Source organism: Tamandua tetradactyla, chromosome 12, assembly GCF_023851605.1.
Source record: "Tamandua tetradactyla isolate mTamTet1 chromosome 12, mTamTet1.pri, whole genome shotgun sequence".
Classification (NCBI taxonomy): domain Eukaryota; kingdom Metazoa; phylum Chordata; class Mammalia; order Pilosa; family Myrmecophagidae; genus Tamandua; species Tamandua tetradactyla.
The window spans coordinates 40,665,058-40,687,979 of NC_135338.1; the positions used below are offsets into that span (position 1 = coordinate 40,665,058).

General features: G+C 37.6%; 1 protein-coding gene across 1 annotated transcript in view; it reads left to right on the plus strand.

Moving 5' to 3' along the window:
- TSHR (thyroid stimulating hormone receptor) overlaps nt 1–22,922 on the plus strand; it is a 211,143-nt gene that overhangs the window by 171,452 nt on the left and 16,769 nt on the right. The window contains exons 8-9 of the mRNA XM_077123229.1: nt 1,543–1,611; nt 13,430–13,507. Coding sequence (XP_076979344.1) covers nt 1,543–1,611; nt 13,430–13,507 — 147 coding nt within the window. The remainder of the gene's footprint in view (nt 1–1,542; nt 1,612–13,429; nt 13,508–22,922) is intronic.

A 22,922-nucleotide genomic window follows, 5' to 3' on the forward strand; every position in this document is an offset into this window, starting at 1 on the left:
TCCAAATGTATATTTCCCCCACCTTCACAAAAGAGCTCAAGTTCAGGCAAAATGAATTTATCTGTTAGAGCTTCCTCAGCCTCTGTGCCTGTGTCCCTGTGATATTGCAATCTTCAGTCAAGACACCTTAGAAGTTAGAATTAAACTCACTCTATAATTAATTAAATGAAATTACTTCTCATTTCTCCACACACTATATAGTACAGATCTGTGTTTTCAGCATTCTCCTTTTTTTTCTGGTTGTTTTTTTTGTTTGTTTGTTTGTTTTTTGTTTTTTTGGCATGGGCAGGCTCCCGGTATCAAACTCGGGTCTGCAGCATGGCAGACGAGAATTCCACCACCGAGCCACTGTTGCACCGCTCTTCAGTATTCTCCTTTGAATAGGATTGTTTCATAAGTGCTCCTCAGTTTCTTAAATAGATAGTTATTTGATCCTCTCAGCAACCCTTTGATTAGGTATTATCACATTTTTTCAGATTAGGAAGCTGAAGATGAGGGGATGAGAAATTCTCTCAGGATCATACAACCATTAAGTGAGTGACAGCTCTAACTCTAAATTTGGAGTCTCCTGTGTGCATCTTAATCGGTTACCAGCGTTCACACTAGAGGACTACAGTAGACTTCAATATTCTCCTCCCATTGCCACCAGGGGTTTCCACTAGCCTGATTGTGATCATGGCTGTCCTGTCTTATATTCATGCCAATCACCACCAATAACCCCCACATTCTTGTGTAAACCAAAATCCCCTAGGCAAGGGACTCTGTCTTCTGCAAAAGGGGTATGTGCTTTTGGTGGGTGAGAAGGCTAGCGTTCAAGGCCAGGAATCTTTATTCCTAACAGCTCTACGGCAGTGTGGCCTTGGCAAATCGTTTCCATGTCTTAGTACCTTGGCTATGAAATGGAGGTGATCACACTTCAGCCCAGTCCCTGGAGTTTACTGTATGAATCAATTAGTTGCAGAAACATAGGAACAAGTTTTTTTTTAATTTCCACAAAATGGTATGGTCTATTTTCTTAGATTCATCTATGAAGTTCAATTTACTCCAAACACAATCATTAACCATTGAATTTACAGTAAGCCCAGAAGATGGATAGATAAAATATGAATGTGAAATAACATTTTAAATAGAAAAATGTAAAACATGCATTCAGATGAACAATATTTTTCAAAGTGTTTATCTTAAGAAACTGAAGTACTCCTGCACTACAGAAATTGGGTTTAACTGCTGCCTGTAACCTCTTTTTCTACAGATAAGTGGAACTTTTTAAAGACATTCTTAACACTGGAAAATCTTTGTTGTTTTCCAGCGTTAAGAATCTTCTTCTGATAAACAGATAACTTATTAGGAGCTAAGTCTGAAAATGAACATTAAAACTGGGAAATATTTTATGTTTCAAACACAATGCATATGAGGGGCTTATACATGGGACCTGAGAAACTTCATGCAATTCTGACACTGAAGAAATGAAGTTCAGCCCTTCAGAAAAGGGCCGGCACAACCTCACAGGTCACTGATTTCTCCTTTCTCTGTTGGTTGTAGGAAACTATACAACAATGGCTTTGCTTCGATCCAAGGACACGCTTTCAATGGGACAAAGCTGGATGCTGTGTAAGTCAGGGGTAGCTAAAAGGGAAAACTGCTATTCCCTTTTCCCAAAAAAGCATGGTCCAATGGGTCTGAATTCTGAGTATTGCTTTATTTTTTCAACTTTGGTGGGAATTTTCTGAAAAACATGAAATATGAATAAGTTTTTTAAAAAGTCAGACCATCTGAACCTTTCAGTGTTGGATACAGAAGGTAGGGTTATGACACCTTAGAAAAGCAAAAATTAGAAAGACCTTGTTATGACTGTTTTTGGTGTATCCGCCAGAGAAATTGAAAAGACCCAGTCCTAATCTCCACCCATTTCTAAGATGGTGCAATGATTGCTAACATGAATTCAGGAAATCATCTGATGCTTTCAAGGACAGGCTGAGTATCACACCATATACAGGGCCTTTGGAACATAAGCAGAGCTCATGCAGCCAGAGGCTGTGATACATTTTACTAGAGTATCCCTCAACCCTAAAGTACTATGGCTAAGACTTGGAAATGATGTTAAGAAATGCGGCAAGCAAAACTAAATGTCAACAGATGGGGGCCATGGGGAAGGAGTATGCATTCTTTGTGGAAGAAGAGGAAATGTCTTCAGATAGATTATAATTACAAAGGCATGTCTATACACTTAGGTAGGATTGTATGATGTACCTATCCACTGTCAGTAGGGAAATTGAGAGGTGCAGCCCCTTGGAGTGTAGTGTGATGGTTCCACTGGAGGCTAGGAGTGGGGTTGCCATATGATCCTGAAATCCTATTGCTCATTATATACCTGGAGGAACTGAGTGTGGGAACACAAACAGACATTTGCACCCTGGTGTCTATGGCAGCAGTGTTTGCAATCCACAATGGATAGAGGCAGTCTAAGGGTACAAGAACTGTGGAATGCAAGGGAGAACTATAATGTGTACATATGTTCTAGCTTGCTAGCTGCCAGAATGCAATATACCAGAAACAGAATGGCTTTTGAAAAGGGTAATCTAATAAGTTTCTAGTTTAAAGTTCTAAGACCAAGAAAATGTCCCAATTAAAACAAGTCTATAGAAATGTCCAATCAAAGATATCCAGGGAAAGATACCTTGGTTCAAGAAGGCCGATGAAGTTCAGGATTTCTCTCTCAAGTGAGAAGACACATGGAGAACATAGTCATGGCTTCTCTCTCAGCTGGAAGGGCACATGGCAAACACAGCATCATCTACTAGCTTTCTCTCCTGGTTTCCTGTTTCATGAAGCTCCCCAGGAGGTGTTTTCCTTCTTCATCTCCAAAGGTCACTGGCTGGTAGACTCTCTGTTTCTCATGGCTATGTCATTCTCTGTTCTCTCAGAAATCTCTTTTATTCTCCAAAATGTTTCCTCTTTTAAAGAACTTCAGACACTAATCAAGACCTACCCAAATGGGTGGAGACACTCCTCTACCTAATCCAGTTTAGCACCCACTCTTGATTAATCACTTCTCCAGGGAGATGATACAATTACAGTTTCAAACATACAATACTGAATAGGGATTAGAAGAAATGGCTGCCTTTATAAAATGGGATTAGGATTAAAACATAGTTTTTCTAGGGTACATACATCATTTCAAACCCACACAACATACAATGGACTACTGACCAGCCACAAGAAGGAATGAAGTTGTGAGGCATGCAACTAGGTGAATGAAACTTGGGAACTGTATGTTGAGTGAAATGTCAGAAACAGAAAGACAAATATTATCATGCACTCATATGGACTGATCACAATATAAAAACTTAGTGAACTGAAGTTTGAGAACATGTGTTATCGGGTTGGGACCCATTGTAAAGGATCCTAAATTATAAGCTCTTACAGCAGTCACATATATTCAGCAGATGTAACTGTTATTTGTAAAATCTGAGATACTGAGCTGATACTAAAATCTGAGATACCTGGTCATTCCAGAAACTTTGGTTATTATGAGACTCAGAATTAGAGCTCTGAACTATGAAAGTCAGCAGTATCTAATACTGGAACTGTTTTAAAAGTTGAAAAAGTAGAATAGAGATATGAATGAGGGTGATCTGGATAGGGTTAAGGTAAATAAGAATGCAGGGTAAAGGTTGATATTGTCCATATTTTAAAATTTCAACTCCTGTGCAAGACCAAAGGGTAAGATGTTTATTTGGTGCAAAATTTATATTTTGGATAGTGCACTTCCTAATTTAACTTGTGTGGTCAGTTTAGTTGAATACCATAAGTACATGAAATCTTGAATAGGGCGTGAGACTTTGTTGGTTTGTCCAGGTTGGAATGATGTCCCGGTATATCCAGAGTAATTTGGACAGTGTGTAAAGAAGTATTTGCAAGAACCCCTTGGGGTACTGGGGAGAAAGGAAGAAGTATTCCACTTCCCCATGTGGAAAATTTCTAGAAAGCAGTGAAGACAACCAAGTCAATAAGTCAAGCCCTCAATCTTCAGGTTCACCCCTGTGGGACTTATTCCTGCAAAGGATAGGCTAGCTGTACTTAAAATTGGGCCTAAGAGTCACCCCCAGAAAACCTCTTTTGATGCTCAGATGTGGCCCTCTCTCTAAGCCAATTCAGCAGGGGTGTAAATCTCCTCCTGCCCCTATGTGGGACATGACTCACAGGGGTGTAAATCTCCCTGGCAATGTGGAACAGAAATCCTGGGATGAGCTGGGGCCCAGCATCAAGAGATTGAGAAAGGCTTCTTGACCAAATAGGGGAGGAGAGAAATGAGACCAAATCAAGTTTCAGTGGCTGAGAGATTTCAGACAGAGTTGAGAGGTAATCCTGGAGGTTATTCTTACACATTATATAAATATCCCTTTTTGGATTATGGTGTATTAGAGAGGCTAGAGGGAAGTACCTGAAACTGTAGAGCTGTGTTCCAGTAGCCTTGATTCTTAGAGATGATTGTATAATGATATGGCTTTTACAATGTGACTGTGTGATTGTGAAAACTTTGTGTCTGATGGTTCTTTTATCTAGGGTATGGACAGATGAGTAAAAAATATGAATAGAAAATGAACAAACAATAGGGGGAACAAAGATTAAAATAAATTCGGTAGATGCAATGTATGAGTTTTTTCTTTTTTCTCTGTATTTCTTTTTCTGGAGTGATGCAAATGTAAAAAATGATCATGGTGATGAATGCAAAACTATGTGATGATATTGTTAGTCATTGATTGTAAACCATGTATAGAATGTTTATATGTTAAAATTTATCAATAAAAATATAAAAAAAAAAAGAAAGAAACTTGTCAAGGGCACGCTCTAGCGGATGCTTATATTGGATCCAATTTTAAATCCCAAAGCTTTTATCCCAGAACAAATAGAAAACCATGATAGTGACCTCAAGGTATCTTGTAGGAATGTGCATGTGTGTGTAAATGTTCAAGTCAAAGAGTGTTTTAATTAATCCCAAAGCTGCTCAGAATGTAAGTTTCCTCTTTTAGCCCTTTCTGATGCATCTTTAGGAAAGGTGTCAGTTTGTATTTGATTATCTCAGAAATAGCTGAAAAGCCATTTCCAATTTTTGCCTTCTCAAAAAATGGCTAATAACCAGAACAAGATGTGGACAAAAAGATAGCCATTGACATAGGTTTCTGTCTTTGTCATACTTTTATTTCAGGTCTTTGTGGTCTGTCAGCGCCAGAGTATACTTGGTGTCTGAAAGCTTGTAGACTGGTTCAGCCACACTGTGTGTGTTTTAAAATATCTAACATTTGAAAAATAGCATTTTATAGAGTCTGTTTGCCACAGTATGGTGGACTAGTTAATTTGTAGGATCCTCCTGGTAAAAAATAATAACAATAAATAAAACCCTCAAACATTATCGGTTATTTTTTAAGAGATTTGGAGTTTAAAATTCAGACTTGAAGGCCTATTGAGCAACAGTTCTCTGTATTGGCTACAAATTAAAATCACCTGAGGAGTATTGAAAACACTGATGCTTATGTTTTATCACCGAATATTATGCTGTAATTGGTTGGAGTGTGGCCAGGGCATGGGGATTTAAAAAAATTCCTTGAGTCCAATGTGGAGCAAAATTCAAGAACCACGACCGTGGAGTATGTTACTAATCTTCTTGTCCAGTCTCCATATTTTACACATGAGGGGACTTGAAACCTAAAGAGGGCACATGACTTTTTTTTTTAAAAAAGAAAACATGGATATTTACCCTTATTGCACTGTCTAGGGCCCAAGCCAATGGCTGGACCTGGAGCCACTGGTGGAGGACTCATTTCCCTGTACCCTGCTGGGATTCCTCATTATTGACCCACCAGCCACTGTAACAGCTTGAACACCCAACAGTTCTGGCCACTGCTGCAAGCTTCTTAGGGCAGAGTGGTTAGGCTTCTTAACTCAGGCCTCAAAGGCTAAAATATCTTACACCTGGAAAAGATGCAACCATGTAAGAGAAAGCATAGATTCAGGGCACAACCAGGAGAAGTTTCAGAGGAAAACCACACCAAGCAGTGGTGTCATTAGTCATCAACGACTTTACCATCAGAGAAATGTTACCAACTTGGTAAGCTTTCAGATTAGGCTTGAGTGGGGGACAACTTGATGAAAAGGCTGTCAAGGTCAAAATGTTATTAAATTCAAAGGATTGGAGTTGAAGTTAGGCCATATACATTGACCATTTTTCTTCAAAGCATCTCATGCCTGCTCATGATTAAACTCTAGGCTGTGTTAAAGAACTCCACAAAGACTCCAAGATATTTTCCAAGTCTTTTGTAGTCAGGAGACTCTTCTGCGCTAAATGGATGTCTGTGTAAGTCTTGTGGTCTGTTATTTTATGGGTTTGGCCATAAAATCAGATGCAGGATATCAAAGGAGTTTATAGATATGGTCTATTGAGAAGACCAAAAAACTTACCAAGAGAAAATTATTTTTGCCCCAGCTTCTCCCCAGTATTTATGGTGATAGAAGAGATGGGGCAGTGGTGTGTGTGTGTGTGTGTGTGTGTGTGTGTGTGTGTGTGTGTGTGTGTGTGTGCGCGCGTGCACGCATGCATTACCACAGGTGTGTTTATTATAGGACTTCTTGGTACTTTTAATATATCAAGCTACATTATTTGTGTTCTAGTTTGTTAGCTGCCGGAATGCAATATACCAGAAACAGAATGGCTTTTAAAAAGGGGACTCTAATAAGTTGCTAGTTTACAATTCTAAGGCCAAGAAAATCTCCCAATTAAAACAAGTCTATAGAAATGTCCAATCACAGGCATCCATCCAGGGAAAGATACCTTGATTCAAGAAGGCCGATGAAGTTCAGGGTCTCTCTCTCAAGTGAGAAGGCACATGGTGAACACAGTCAGGGCTCCTTTCTCGGCTGGAAGGGCACATGGCGAACACGGCGTCATCTGCTAGCTTTCTCTCCTGGCTTCCTATTTCATGCAGCTCCCCAGGAGGTGTTTTCCTTCTTCATCTCCAAAGGTCACTGGCTGAAGGACTCTCTGCTTGGTGGTGCTGCTTTCTCTGAATCTCCTTTCTCCAAAATGTTTCCTCTTTTATAGGACTCCAGTAAACCAATCAAGACCCACCCAAATGGGTGGAGACATGTCATCACCTAATCCAGTTTAACAACCACTCTTTACTAAATCACATCATCCAGGGAGATGATCCGATTACAGTTTCAAACATACAGTATTGAATAGGGATTATTCTACCTTTATGAAATGGGATTTTGATTAAAACGTGGATTTTCTAGGGGACATACTTCCTTTCAAACCAGTACAGTTAGTATCTCAGAGGGTGATATAGGTTTAGGAGTTTCCCAAGGAATCCTTGGTTCCAAAAGCATCTCTCTAGACCCGGTTTCCACAGAACATATTTTGAGAAGTACTAAAGAAAGACTCTTTTGATAGTCTATGTTGATGAGAGATAAATTTAACAAAGCTTATTTGGAAGCACACTGTAGAGATTTAAGACTAATAAGTGTTTCAGATCATCTAATGGTCTTCTGAAATTAATCCTATGAAAAGATTTTGTGCTGAGATTCTCCCTACCTTCCCACCAGCTTCTTTTCAGATGAAGCCTCTGTGAAAGGCTTGGCTAATGGCAGAGTTATTCTGTTAGAGACAATGGACTTTAATTTACTGGCATCCTGTGACACATGCCTTGAAACCTGGAAATTAGGTGCACTATTTTCACCATACTTTCCTGACAGTTTTATGTTAAATATTAAAGTTATTTGGAAGAGTTGGACAAATGTGAGAACTATTTCTTAGTTAAGAATCATCATTTTTCTTGATTTTGAAAAGACTAGACCAAATCTTTCAATGAAAGGCCATGAAGCAAATATGCTCAGTAGCAACCACTCTCAACTACACCATTGTAGTGGGAAAGGTAGCCATAGGCAACATGCAAGCAAATGAGTGTAACTGTGTTCCAGTGCAGCTTTATTCACAAAAACAGATGTAGACAAGATTTGTCCTGAGGATCATAGTTTGTGGACCTCTGATCTTGGATGATGATATTCAATGGGGATGACCATTATATGATGAAATATGTAGTCTATTACTCCAAATTCCTGGTAAAGGTTAAAAGGAAAGCAGGCATGGAGATAAGTATTTGGAAAAAAAATATTTCAGGGTTAGGGAATTCAGAGCCAATCATAACAAAAACAAAGAATTTTTCCAATTAATATCTTGAATCCAAACTTGAAACTCTGTTCTTGCTGTAAAACGATGCTCCATCTAATCAGCCCTCTACCCTAAGTTTCCAATTCCTGGTAACGGAAACTTATTTTTTTCCTAGATTTAAGCACTTCAGTAAAACATCTCATGTAAATCCAAGGTAAAATCAAGATGATGATCATGAAAATGACTCATGGAGGACAAGGATTGAGCTGTGGTTGGAGAGAAGAGAGGTTAAATTTCCATAGTAATGAAACAGTAAATTTCATGTGTTTTTAACATAGGGCTGTTCCTTCTGATCTCAGTGTTAATTGTGAATATAAGCTAAAGTAAACACATAAATCTCCTGTGATTATCATAATAGTGTTATGCACATAGCATTTTAGCAATCTGGTAAATTTCCCAGAAGTATTTTCAGATATCTTTAGGTTCTCATTGAATATTATATTTAGGCAATATGTCATTCAAAAGAGCAATTATTCCCCATTATCAGTTTCATGTCAATTTGCTGAAAGTAGCAGATTTAACTTTATTTATACCCATTTTTTAGTGTGACTGAAGGATACAATTGCAGCCAAACTAGACTAGTTCCACATTGAAAACAAGCACTGGTGCCTCACAGCAGCTGGATAATTAGTTAGAAGTTCACAAAAATTATGGCAGATGTGTAAAAGCACATCATCTTGTGATTTCAGATGGAACCAAGCACACCGTCATCACTCAGATATGAAATTAATAATAAAATAAACATCCCTTACTAAACAGAAGATGGACTTCACTTAGTCACAAGTTAAGTTACACATTCATTCTTTGAAATCACTTTCCCATCCTCTCTTTCCACACAATCTGGCATGGGGATGTGTGTCTACTTAGAAAATGTCTGATTCTCTGTATCGTATTTTCTATTATCAAATTTTGTAACTAGCTACTATCTAACAGTGAACATTTGGGCAGAAAGGAAAAAATAATAATTGTCTGTGATAAGAACCAACCAAGACACTAATAATTAAGAACAGAGAAGTCAACACAATTAATGTGCTAATTAACATCACACATTAGCTGATTAGAAATAAAACACTGCAGTTTGGAGCACTTGGAAAGGATGACGATAGAAAAGATTATAGGATTAAACTGGCTATGATTTCTCATAGGATAAGTATTTGGACAGCTTGTAGAATATGCTCCAAGGTTGGCTTGTACCTCTGCCTGTTGAAAACTTGAGCATTTTTTCACCTGTTACTGTTTACAAACAGGTTTTCTGATTTCTGCTACCAAAAGATTTCCACAGAGTAATCCAGCTTCTTTTTGGACTTAACTGGGTAAAAGCTGGGAACGGGTGCCCTTTAATTTTCTGAACTGCATTTTTTTTGCTTTTTTTTTAAGTTCAACATAACAACATACAAACACAAACATTCTTACCATATGATCATTCCATTTTTTATATATAATCAATAACTCACAATATCATCACATAGTTGTATATTCATCATCATGATCATTTCTTAGAACATTTGCATTGATTCAGAAAAAGAAATAAGAAAACATAAAAAAAATTCATGCATACCATACCCCTTACCCCATCCCTTTCATTGATCACCAACATTGGAGCCCAATGGGGAAGGATATGAGCCATAATATTGTACACACAGTGCAGAGTTTATCAATTGTATGTTCTTCTCCAGCTCATTCCTAACCACCTTTTTAAAATCTGACAACCTTGTTGACAAACAATTATGGCAATTATGACAACATAAGATACTCTAAAATCAGGTCAGGACTTCTTAACCCCCCATATGAAAAATCTGACATATCTTTTCTAGAAAGAGCTTCACTGCTTCCAGCGGGTTCTCAGAAAGATATAAGCCCCCCAAGCAGAGCCATTGAAGAGCCACTGAACATATATATATATGTATATATATATATATATATATATGTAGAAACATCTGTCTTATTTTTAAAGGAGACACTATTTCTTTTTCTCATATGCCTCTCCCTGATCTTCATAAAGTCTTTCCTTTCGTCTTTGACTCCAAGCCTTTCTATTCACTTTTAAATTCATTTATGTTCATTTTGCCCTTGCAAGAGATAGGTTAAATTATCACCCCCCCTATAAACTAATCATTGTTGTATTACCCATATTGCTTATCAAGACTTGTGATTTGGCCAACCTGGTTTACTGGATGGGGATGCCAGAGGAATCAGAATATATCATGATTGAGGAATCAATTTCACTACACCCACATTCCCAGAAATTGTTATGTGATAATTGGGCTGCTGGAAGCCCTTTCTTCCTAGATATTTAGGCTTCTGTGTGTTTCCTCACCCCACCCCCCTGGATTCAGGTGGAAGGTAGGAGCAGCAAACTGAACCCGAGGTTAAAAGCTAAATGAGGCAACCCTCAAAACTGTGAAGGGCAGAGTGACAGTTTCATTTTTAGGCACCCATTTGTCTTTCAGAGGCAAAGTCCCCAAAGACTGGTTTCAGAAAATGCAACCTCCCCAAAGACTCAGGTCACCCCCGTTCATGTTGGCGGCATCTACTCTACATCCACCTCCTCTCCTCCTGGACTCTGGCTGGCTTTCCCAGCTTGAATCTTCTGCAGAGTTTCTGGTAAACTGCAATGCTATCAACCAACCCCCTTATCCTCTGGGAGGTATTAAATATCAGTTGAAAACACTGTAGAATTGGACAAGCAATTATTTAGTTCTACAATAATTTCTAATGATTAGAGTGTGCCGATTTTTCACTTGCAACGGTTGGAGATGAAGAGGAAAAACTGAGATGAGCTCACTGGCTCTTACTTGATTTTCAACAGTCTGGAAACAAAATGTGATCTGCAAGCTACATGGTCCAAAGAATACCAAAAGAGACACAAAACCAGTGCAGCAGTTGTGCTGCAGCTTAGTTTAGCTGACTATTTACAGAATCATTATGTTCAAGATCTTCTCCCCAGTTGTTTTCTTCAGAGAAGTTCTCACCCACTCCAGCTATGGCTGTCCAAGGGGATGTGGACACAGTGGATTGGAGAGTCAAACAATGATCAAATGAGGCCTGTGACTGAAAGCCTTATGTGGTAGTGATCCTTTGGGAAGGCTGCTTTAGCATCTTGGTCAGGTCTTTTGACTTACATGAGCCTCGCTGACTCTCTTCATGTCAGACTCACAACACCCTGGAAACTGGGTTCTACCCATTATCCAAAGAAGTTATTTCTGGGCCATACCAGTGGCATTTGTAAACCAGCTGCCTTATCATTACCAACAAAGTCAATTGACCAAATGCCTCCACACCTTATGCTATCTTCTATCTTTTCTTTCTCTCTTATTTCTTTCTTTAGAGTAATCACGTGTGTCTCCATAAGTGCTTGGTACTGCCCACCTCACTATCTTAGAGGAAAGGTGTACTGACTGATTGATTCACTCATTCAACAAATAGTTATGGTACGGAGACACTGGACTTGGGGATGTGGCAATGAACAAAGCAGAACTTTCATTCTAATTGGGAAGACAGACAATAAACAAGTAAACAAATAAATTAAGAAGTTAAGTATAGAGTGTGATAAATACCATAAGGGAAATAAACAGGGTGATGTGGAAAACCAGGGAAGACTATTATAGATTAGGTAGTTCTCAAGCTCTATTTGAGGAAAGACTCACAAAATGCATACCAATTTATGAGACCTCTTTTGTGGGGCCTCAGTTGTTGTCAGTTGGTTAACCTCTCATTCCTCCCAGAAGAAGGGGATCTCTCCAGCATTTGTGATTAATAAAACTTTCTTCATCCCAACCGCCCCAGTCAAGATCCATCACTGGCTCTGATTATAAGTACCATCCTCTACAAAAGGCTAGAGAGATGCAGAGCCACCTTGTCCCCACCTCTACCTTCTAAAAGGTGACCATGGCTGCCTCTGTATCTTAGGACAGCCATGAACAAAGGAACACTCCTTGTCTTCAATTCTGACTCAGGGAAAGAGAGGAACTAGACAATCAACCATGGGGAAGTTTCTCTCGTGAGGGCTCTAGAGAAGAAAAACCAGGTTAATCATCTTAAGGTTAACCATCAACCTTAAAAGGTTTCCATCATGAAGAGCAGCACCATAACTAGAATAATGGAAGCATTATCCATATCTAAGCAGATTTTCTAAAGGTCTCCCTTGCATTCATTCTGCATTAACAGAGAACCACTCCCTGCCTCTGAAATTGACTAGACTATATGTTGAGTAATTCTAAACATTTGTGAATTGAGATAATATATAACAGGCATATTTATGTGCTATTTCTTTTTTAGATAATTTTGTTCTCTAAAAGAAAGCTACAAGAGGCAGGGGTGGTGGTAGTCAGAGGAGTTTCAAAATCCTTGGAAGCTTTTATTCATTTGGAGGAAATTTTATATTTCAAAATCACTTTGTGACTTAAATTGCTTCAAAAATATTTTACCCTCAGATTCCCAAATGTTTTTTCAAAATGGAAAGATCATGACCATCAACCTTCTTCTAGGAAAGGAATACTCTGTAATCTTACCTGCCTACATACCTTCAAATTAAGGTTGCCAAATAAATGGCAGGATACCAAATTAAATTTGAATTTCACATAAGCAACAAATAACTTTTTAGTATAAGAATGCCTGAAATACTGGATGGAGCATACTCATACTAAAAAAAATTATTCTTGTTTATCTGAAATTCAAATTTAACTGGGAATCCTTCACCTTTATTTGCTAAATCTGGTACTATTACCCCAAAAGAAAATATCCCAGTCTCTCACAGTTTCCATCACCACCCTAACCTCCCACCTTCATTCCATTCCTGATTTAAGCCTGATCTTCAATAGTAAATGAGAATATTTTTCAATGGTCAGAAAAAATTTTAATCAGTTGGTATTGAAGAAGACTGAAAAGTACAATCACCACTAGGCCAGTAATGTGGAATTTAGGCAACCTTTATAAAATCTAGATAATGTATACTGGATCATAAACATGCTTATTTTCAGAGAATTTTTTGCTTTAATTAATATGCATGAACTTTGCACAATTGAAACCTAGAATATTTTAATATTAAAGACAGAAGAAGGTAAGGCACTTTCCAAGTTCTTAAAACCAGTTAAGAGATAGGGAGACCTTGATTATATATATTTTTGGCACTTGTATTAATTTGGTGTGATTATTTAATCTTGCCTGATTCATTCTGTCTCTTCTCTCTCCCTCTCTTCCTAGCTACCTGAACAAGAATAAACACCTGACAGTTATTGACAAAGATGCATTTGGAGGCGTATACAATGGCCCAACCTTGCTGTGAGTAAGACATACAAGAAAATATTTAAGTCTTTTTCATTCTTTCATTCTGTTGTTGTTTTCTGTTTGGGGGAGGGAGAAGGGCATTAAGAGAAGCAGGTGATGTTTATGCATTGTGAATGTTGTCATCTTGGATAAGAGCTCCTGCTAGGAGCTATATAAGCTCCTTCTTGGAAGAAAGTCCTTGTTCTTGGAAACTCAGAAGGCCCCATGCTCCGATATGCCTGATCAGGCGGCCCCCTTTGTGTAGATGCTCATAGCGCCCCTGCCATGGAAAGACAACAGAACATTTTTGAACAGATGCTGTTTGCAAAATTCTAAGGGAGATAATGAGGACCACAAGTAGGTGGAAGGCACTCTGGTCTTTGTAGAACAAATGTATGCAAATGCACAGTGCAAGGTACCTGGCACTTAAAAGGAAGAATATAAATGACAGTTTGATTCATATTTGAATGAACTTAGACTCATTGGGGAAGCTGGGACATAAACATATTTTTAACCACGAAAAAATATCTATTTGTGCATTTCCTCTCATTTACAGCCCCACATTCAATCAGCGATCAGGTTCTGTTGAATCTGTTTCCCTCAAGCCTCTTTTTTGGTACTGTGTTTTCAATTCCCTTTGTTTTGCTTTAATTATAATCTCATCATTGCACATCTAGTCCAGTCATTGCCAGAGTGGAACATGGTACCCCAGAAGATGTGCAAGACAATTCATTAGGGACAAAAGAAACCATTAGAGGCTCTATTTATATTTTCTTTTTCAATAAGAACAAAATTAGGTTTTGCTAATATAAATGAACTCTACCCCTCAGGCCTCAGGTAGGGAAAGATGCTTTCTAAGGTAAAAATGTTTTTTTCAGTCCTGAGAACTTGACCCCAGCTCTTCCACTTTCAACATTTTTGCTTCACTTTTAAATCTAATATTGGATATCCAGTTAAGTGGTTTTATAGCCCTGTTCTCTTAATGCATAGATTCTATAGAAGAGGTCAAAGTGACCTTGAAAATCTGTATCACATGGAGTTTCACTGTTAACTCATGGCAAAGTACATAAAAATACTATTCATTTTTTCTTTCTACTAAAAGAAAAGTGAAACAAATTTGATAACCTTTTCTGTGATGCCTCTGTTAGTATTTTTAACCCAGTAGATATCTTTTACACAACATCTTTAGCTCCTCTTTCAAGATAAAGAAATTTCACCCATGTATGAGAAAGTTACTGCTTTTCTAAATAAATTTTGTTTTGGAAAGAAACAGGTATTTGGAAATGTTTCCATTTTATGTGATTTCCTGATAAAATGGTGAATGTCACCATTTAAAAAATTGTTTAAAACATTATCAAAAACAGTGTTTTAAACCAGAAATAGAATTTTAACAAATTTCTATATCTTTCAAGTTGATTTGCAATGGTTTTAAAGTCTATGTGCATAAAATATGAAAACGAAACGCCTTCAGATTAGTTTACAAAAACAACTGATTGACATCAGAGAATATGAATTTCAAAACTAACATGTATTCAATTACCAAATTATATTGAAAAATTAGAATCTTAATTTATTAAGTGCAGCCAAGACTGCTCTTTTTCCATTTGTAACCACCATTGTAAGATCTTTTGATTTTACTCCGGGACAGAAGGGAAACCATTGGTGCAATCTGAGCATAAAAGTGGCATGATCTGACTTATGATTTAAGAGCTTCACACTGGCTATGGTGTGGGAGAAAGACAATAGGAGGGCAAGAGTGAAAGCAGGGGGACCAGTGAGGAGTCTTTCAAAATAATGCAGACAGGAGATGTGACAGTGGTTTGCTCCGAGGTGGTAGCAGTAAAGGTAATGAGAAATGGTCAGACTCTCACTATTTGTTTAAGGTAAAGCCATTAGGATCTCCTGATAGACTTGAATGTAAAGGATGAGAAATTGATAGAAATAAAGGACAACTGCAATAATACTGGCCTGAGCAGCTAAAATAATGGGGTTGCCATTTGCTGAGAAATGGAGGCTTAGAAGTGTCACAGGCCCCTCAAACTGATCTTCCCCCTCAAACCTGCCCCTCTCAGAGTCTTCACCATCAAGTATGAAGGGTAAATAAAGATTTTTAAGATGTGAGAATCTCAAAAGCTTGACTTAACTTTCACTCTTTCTTGGAGCATAAACCAAAGGGAAAAAATGAGGAATTCAAAAAGAAGCCAATGCCCAGCTAGATATTGCTAATTGCCAAGGTTTGCCAAACCCCAACCAACATTATTCCTTTTAAGCCTAAAGAACACCCAGGGCTCTATCTGAGATCCTACAAATTTGCAGGCACTAAGTTTGCTTTTCAGAAGCCTAAAACTTTAGATGGTTCCTAGGCCAGATAAATTCTGAAACCCAGGGGTGCCAGTCTTTCTAAGAGCATCAGTCTGTTCCAACCACCTATTTTATATTGCTGACACCCCTTTTCGACATGAAAAAAAGATGAGAATGGGCATAAACTAAATATCCCTAAAGACTGGGAGAAGGATTGAAAGAGAAGGAGGAGTTATAACAGGAGATATAACAAATGAGTATGACTACCGAGTCATTACATCGATATTTCTTTTTAGTCTCCAATGTCTTGAGGCAGCTAGAAGGAAAACCTGAAATTGTGGAACTGTAACCCATACCAAACTTTGAAATATGTTCTATAGCTAATTTTTAAAATGTACTTTGAAGTATAATGCTCTTTGTACATATATTTCCCAATAAAAATGTTTAGAAATAAAAAGCTCATTGAATTGAACATGAAATGGGTGCATTTTATTTTATGTAAATTATACCACAAAAAACTGATTTTTGTACAAATTTTAAAAATGTTTGTGCGTGAGGAAGTACAAAGGAATATCATTATTGCTGGGTGCTGAAAGTAAATGGTAATTAATATTTTAAAATTTCATCTTATGTGTGAGACTGAAGCAAAAAATGTTCATTTGGTACAAAATTTATATTTTGACTAGTGCTTTTCCTAATATAACTTATGTAGATAGATTGATTGAACACCATAAGTACTTGGAATCTTGGGTAGGACATGAGATTTTGTTGGTTTGACCAGAGTGATGCCCCAATGAATCCCAGAGTGATTTGATCAGTGAGTGGAAAAGTATTTGCAAAGCCCCCTTCGGGGAATGGTGAGAACGGGGAGAAAGTAAACTTCCCCAAGTTGAATTCTTGATATTCTCACAAGCAGTGTGGACAACCAAAGCCATAGGCTGAGCCCCCAGTCTTAGGGTTTGTTCATATGAAACTTAACCCCACAAAGGATAGGTCAAGTCTACTTAAAATTTAGGCCTAAGAGTCACCCCCAAGAGAGCCTCTTTTGTTGCTCAGATGCGGCCTCTCTCTCCAGCCAACACAATGAGCAAACTCACCACCCTCCCCCTGTCTATGTGGGACATGACTCCCAGGTGCGTGGACCTTCCTGGCAACGTGGAACAGAAATCCTAGAATGAGCTGAGACTTGGCATCAAGGGATTGAGAAAAACCCTAGAATGAGCTGAGACTCAGCATCAAGGGATTGAGAAAACCTTCGTCCAAAAGGGGGAAGAGTGAAATGAGACAAAGTGTCAATGGCTGAGAGATTCCAAACAGAGTCGAGAGGTTATCCTGGAGGTTATTCTTACGTATTAAGTAGATATCACCTTGTTATTCAAGAGGTAATAGAGAGGCTGGAGGGAAGTGTTGGAAAATATAGAGCTGTGTTCCAGTACCCATGTTTCTTGAGGATGATTGTATAATGATATAGCTTTCACAATGTGACTGTGTGATTGTGAAAACCTTGTGTTTGATGCTCCTTTTATCTACCTTGTCAACAAATGAGTAGAACATATGGAATAAAAATAAATAATAGGGTGAACAAATGTTAAAATAAATTTAGTTTGAAATGCTAGTGATCAATAAAAGCGAGGCATAAGGGGTATGGTATGTATAATCTTTTTTTTCTGTTTTTGTTTTATTTCTTTCTCTTTCTCTTTTTATTTCTTTTTTGAATTGATGCAAATGTTCTAAGAAATGATGAATATGCAACTGAGTGATGATATTGTGAATTACTGATTATACATGCAGAGCGGAATGATCACATGTTAATGTCTTAGTTGTTAAATTTTTTTTAGTTAATAAATAATTTTTTTAAAAAAGCTGATTTTTTAGGGGGAAAAAAAGAAGCCAATGGAATTCCCAAGTGACCACAAAGGGAGGCCTCAGAGGGACTGAAAATAAGTTAGGTAAATAAGAGCAGAAAGACAGAAAGCTCCAAGAGGTAGGTCTCCCAGGAATAAAATGGGATGGATAGATGATCTGACATCTTTTAACCATGTAAAAAAACTGGTTTGAGAGGTATATTACAGAATGGAGTGCCTGGGAAGACTTACCAAGAGATTCATTCAAACCAAGTCATTTAAATAAAAAAGACAAATAGGCATCTTAAGAAGAAACAAAAATTTATAGAAGTGAAGAAAAGAAATCACAATACCCCACATGGCCCAGCAGTGAACAAAACACTGAATATAGGTTTAACTAAATATGGTTATTCCAGGAGAGTGGATGGGTGTCAGGGTAATGGGAAAGAGCTTCATCCTCATTTGCCACAGTGGGAAGTCAGTGGCTAAATTCTGAGACAAAAAAATCAAGAAATATTCATGATTATGAAAAGAAACACCAGAAGTTGAAAGTGGTCACGTCTGAGGCAACAGGACTGCAGGGAAGAACTACATGGGGCCTGCTGTATATACTATAAAGACTCCAGTGTAATTTGCTTTATAAAATGAATTCATGCATTATTTTAATACAAATTAAAATTAAACTTACAATGAAAGTCACAACATGAGGGAAGAAGAAAAAATGGAGACGTCAGTATTTCAGAGGCCATTGAGAGGAAAGGGAGAAGTGAAGGAATGAGAGTCCACACTCATTCCTCAAATTCCAAACACAGTTGTCTTAAAATGGATTTAGCAGCTAATCATGCATGGTCTGTGACATCTTTTTTAATTTTCATCTTGAACCGTTCTCAAAATCTTCACTACTTTACTTCCCACATATCTTCTCTCCATAACTAGATTTTAAGATCCTTGAGGAAATGAACTGTGTCTTCTACTTCTTTAACCCACCCCTTTAAAAGAGAAGAGAGCAAAAACTCAAGAAATATTTGATGAATCACAACTGAATATCAAATAGCTGTGATGATATAATGGCCATTTGGTGTAAAAGCCAAACCTGGAAAATTTTAAAATTCCATTCAAAGAGCAAAGAGATGGGTACTATTTATGTATTATATATTTACACCTCAAAAAGTTTTTTTTGTGAAAGAACACAGCTGTTTCTAACAACGTACAAAAGCAGTCAAACTCACCCAGTTAGGTTACTACCTTTTTGCAAGGTCATTTATCAAAAAAAAAGAGAATCTGATTTAAAACAGGTGCAACGTCCAGAATGAGATGACCTATTCTCCAATCTTTGCTATTTTAAAAAAGGCTTTTTAATTTACTTTTGGAGTATAATAACACTTTTTATTGGTTTTTTAAATCAAGATACACAATCTCATTTTCCATTCTTATATCACTTTTGATTATTTTGCTTTCTCTTAACCTTATTTTGAAAGAGGAGCTCTTGGTGTCTACAATTCTGAAGGAAAGAACACACTGAAATGCAATGCCTTCCATAATAATCAGAATTCTCTAATGTCTAAATTATGCAACCTATCTTAATAAACATTTAGCTGATTGTTGAAAAATTACTAGATTGCAATAGTTCCACTTACTATTATACGGGTTTTCTAAGAGGAGGAAATCTTTGATAAGATCCTTGAGTCTGCATTACATGTATTAATAAAAATAAACTTCAAAAACTTCAAAAATAAACTTTGCTTGCTTTTGACTGATCAAATTAATCATTTGAAAGTCCAGGGATCATGGCCTTGCCATCTGGGTTTAGAAAAAATAAGCTTTTTATATTTTTCTTTTTGATTCTTAATGATTCTCAAAAGATCACATTATTAGATGGGTGAAAAATTATTGCAGAGTCCTTTTTAGCAGGCTTGAAATCCATAGACATGTTGAAGATGTGACATTCTAGGTTGAGCCAGGGCAAAATTAGTTTTTTATTGAGCCAGGGAAAAATTAGTTTTTATATATAATAACATGCATAGATTGTAAGTATACAGTCTGATATCCCATTACACTTTGTGGACCTCTTAAACTCATCCCCCTGCCTTCTTTCCTTTGCCTTTGCCTACCCCAACTCTGACTAAATTAGTCCTGGATTCCTCTGACATAGCCACTTGGCAGGGACTGCTTGTCTGGGCCTCCTGGCTATTTGGCAGTGACAGGACCTTCCTCTAAAGGGAAGGAATTCAAGTCTTAAAGACCTAATCAGACCAGAACTTCTTGTCTTCCTTTCTGAGTTTGTCAAGCAAAGATTTAGAGCCTTTAAACAGCTCTCTTGGAGAGGAAGGAACCTCCTGGAGGTGCAAAGCCAGAGGTCTCTGCTCACTGATTGTGAAATGAGTCACAAACACAAGACAGACCCCATGCAGTACCTGGCTTAGGCATCAGGCCAGACCCATACCGAGGGAGTCAAGTTGTTGGAGAAACATCCAAAGTAGCTCATCCTTTCTAAGTCACACAGAAATCTCCAGAGGCACAGTAAAGGAGAGGGTCTGTGACCATCTCGAGAGCTATGAGGAAGGTTATATAAGAATTTGAAATGAAAGAGTAGATAATTACTTTTCCAGAATTTTGTACCTTGTGGCATCTTGCTGAGAACAGGGAGCAGTCTACTCCAGTCCTAGATCTTTAGGCAGAGAAGTTTTGTTAACAACTCACAATACTTCTGGACAAGTATTTCTTTTAAGGACCTGTAGCGCTGGTACCACCATAGTCACTGATGTGAGAAAAAAAGAATTAATACTTTAGATCATAGCAATCTATAATGATAGAGTTACTTTTTACAACTATTGAGAAATCATTTTCAGAGTTCTCCCCTACTAGGGACCTGACTCTTGATGGAGAGAGAGAATGGAATGATTGCAGAGGTCCTCAAAGAGCTCTTGCTGTGGTGTGCTATCTTTGCCAAGCCACTGAAATCCATTTTGTTCATTATGTTCTGCCTCAGAACCTAAAAGAAATAATGCATATTAAAAGAAAGTGCATGCCAGAGACTTGGGTTCAATTCCTGGAGTCTGCCCATACCAAAAAAAAAAAAAGAAAGAAAGAACTTTTCACTTCTCACAGGTAGCATTGTACCCGCTCCTTTTGCCTCTATGGTGATGGTCATTTTGTGTTTTTGTTGGAGGTGGAGTAGAGAAGGAAGGGGATCTGTGAATGTTTGAAGCTGTATGTACCCCCAAAAAATATCATATGCTTAAAGCTAACCCATTCTTGTGTGTGTAGACCTATTGTAGGTGGGACATTTTGATTAGGTTATTTCAGTTGGGGCATGCCCCAGGTGGGGCTTGAGTCTCTTACTCGAGTCCTATAAGAGATGAAATTTAGAGAAGCACACAAAGAAGGTAGGAGAGAAAAGCCAAAGATGCTGGAAAAGAGGGCACACAGAAAACAGATAGAAACCACAGAAACAGTGAGGAAGCTACTGAAGTCAGAAGTTGGAAGCAACGAAACCTAGGAGAGAAAGTAGAGACCAGAAGACTTTGACATGCGCCTTGAGGATCTCTGGTAGCCAGACTTCAGGGAGAAAATATCGTCTATTGATGTCTTAATTTGGATATTTTCATGACCTCAGAACTGTAAACTTGTAAATTAATAAATCTCCATTGAAAAAGTCAACCTATTTCTTACAAACCTAAAATTGTAGAATTGTAACCAATATCAAACTCTGAAATCTTTTCTACAACTAATTGTTGCAATGTACTTTAAAATTTATTGCTTTTTTGGTATATATGTTATTTTTCACAAAAAAGAATAAAAAGAGAAGGAAGTATAACAGAGAAGTTAGATTTAACAAATGAGTAGGACTGCTGAATCATTATATTGATGTTTCTATTGGTCTCCAGTGTCTTGGAGAAGCTAGAAGAAAAAACGAAAAATCACAGAACAGTAACTCATACCAAACTTTAAAATCTGTTCTACAACTACTTATTAAAATGTACTTGCAAATTTATTGCTTTTTTTTGTATATATGTTATATTTCACAATTTTAAAAAGTTAAAAAAAAAAGTCAGCCCATTTCTGATATATTATAATTTGGCAACTTCAGCAAACTAAAACAGGATCCAATGTTAAGGAAAAGGAAATGCTTTGTGTGTATGTTTCAGAGTATGCTATTGACAGTAAATTGTTAGCATTTCCTCTTGGTACTGTATAGTAAAGCACTAACCTTAGTGAATGACATGGATGGGCAGTTTTTCATTGCAGCATCCATTATGCTGGGATAGTAAACTCCATGAGTTTACTTTAGTTATGAAAGCTATGTGCTGAAAAGAAATGTCGTTGTACAATCTCAGGAGGAGAGGGAAAGAGAATAGCCTAATACCTGAGTTACAAAGCGATTTTATTTATACATTAAAGGCTTCAAGAAAAGATTAATGCATGATCATCTGAATCTTTAGACATTTTCTGATAATAGCAGCAGCAATTTTTTAGCTTTGGCTATGTGCTAAGTACTTTTCAGACTGTATTATCTTTTTGAACGTTTTAAACTATCCAATGGTAGGTGTTTTTTTCCCTAGTTTACAAATGAGGAAACCAAAGTGTGGAGATATCAGGTAACTCCCACAAAGTCACCTGGTCATAACTGGCAGCACTGGGGTGAATATGTACCACTCACTCCAAAAAGGAATATCTTGCTTGCACACCAGGTCAGCCCCTTTTCACATACAATTACTCTTGCAGCTGCTGTAATTCTCTAATTTTGTTTGTTTTCTTTCATTTCTGTTTAAACCCTTCCAGTGGCTTATCGAGTTGCACAGAAAAAGCCAAAGCCTTCACAAATAGCCAACAAGGACCCAAGCTGTTTGTCCCCTGCCCACCCTCCATTAACCATATTTCCTTCCTTCTCCATTGCTCTGCTCCACCCTCATGGAAAAGGTCACCCAGGCATATTACCATGTTAGGGGATTTTGCACTATCTACTCCCTCTGCCTAGAAGTCTCTTTCTCCAGATACACGGGGACTGGTCCTCTGCCTCCTTCAAGTATTTGCCTAAATGTAAGCTTCTCATTGAGGTTCTCCCTGAATATCCTATTTAAATGTGCAAACTGCCCACCTACCCTCTCACCATTCACTCTTCATCCGACTTCCCTGCTTTATTTTTTTCCATGATGTTTATCACCATCTGACATTCTAGACATTTAATTATTTGTTTATTGTCTGTCTCCCTCCTTTAATAAATGAATACAGTGAAGGAAGGGAATTTTGTCTATTTTTTCCACTATTTTAACTATAGTGCCTTG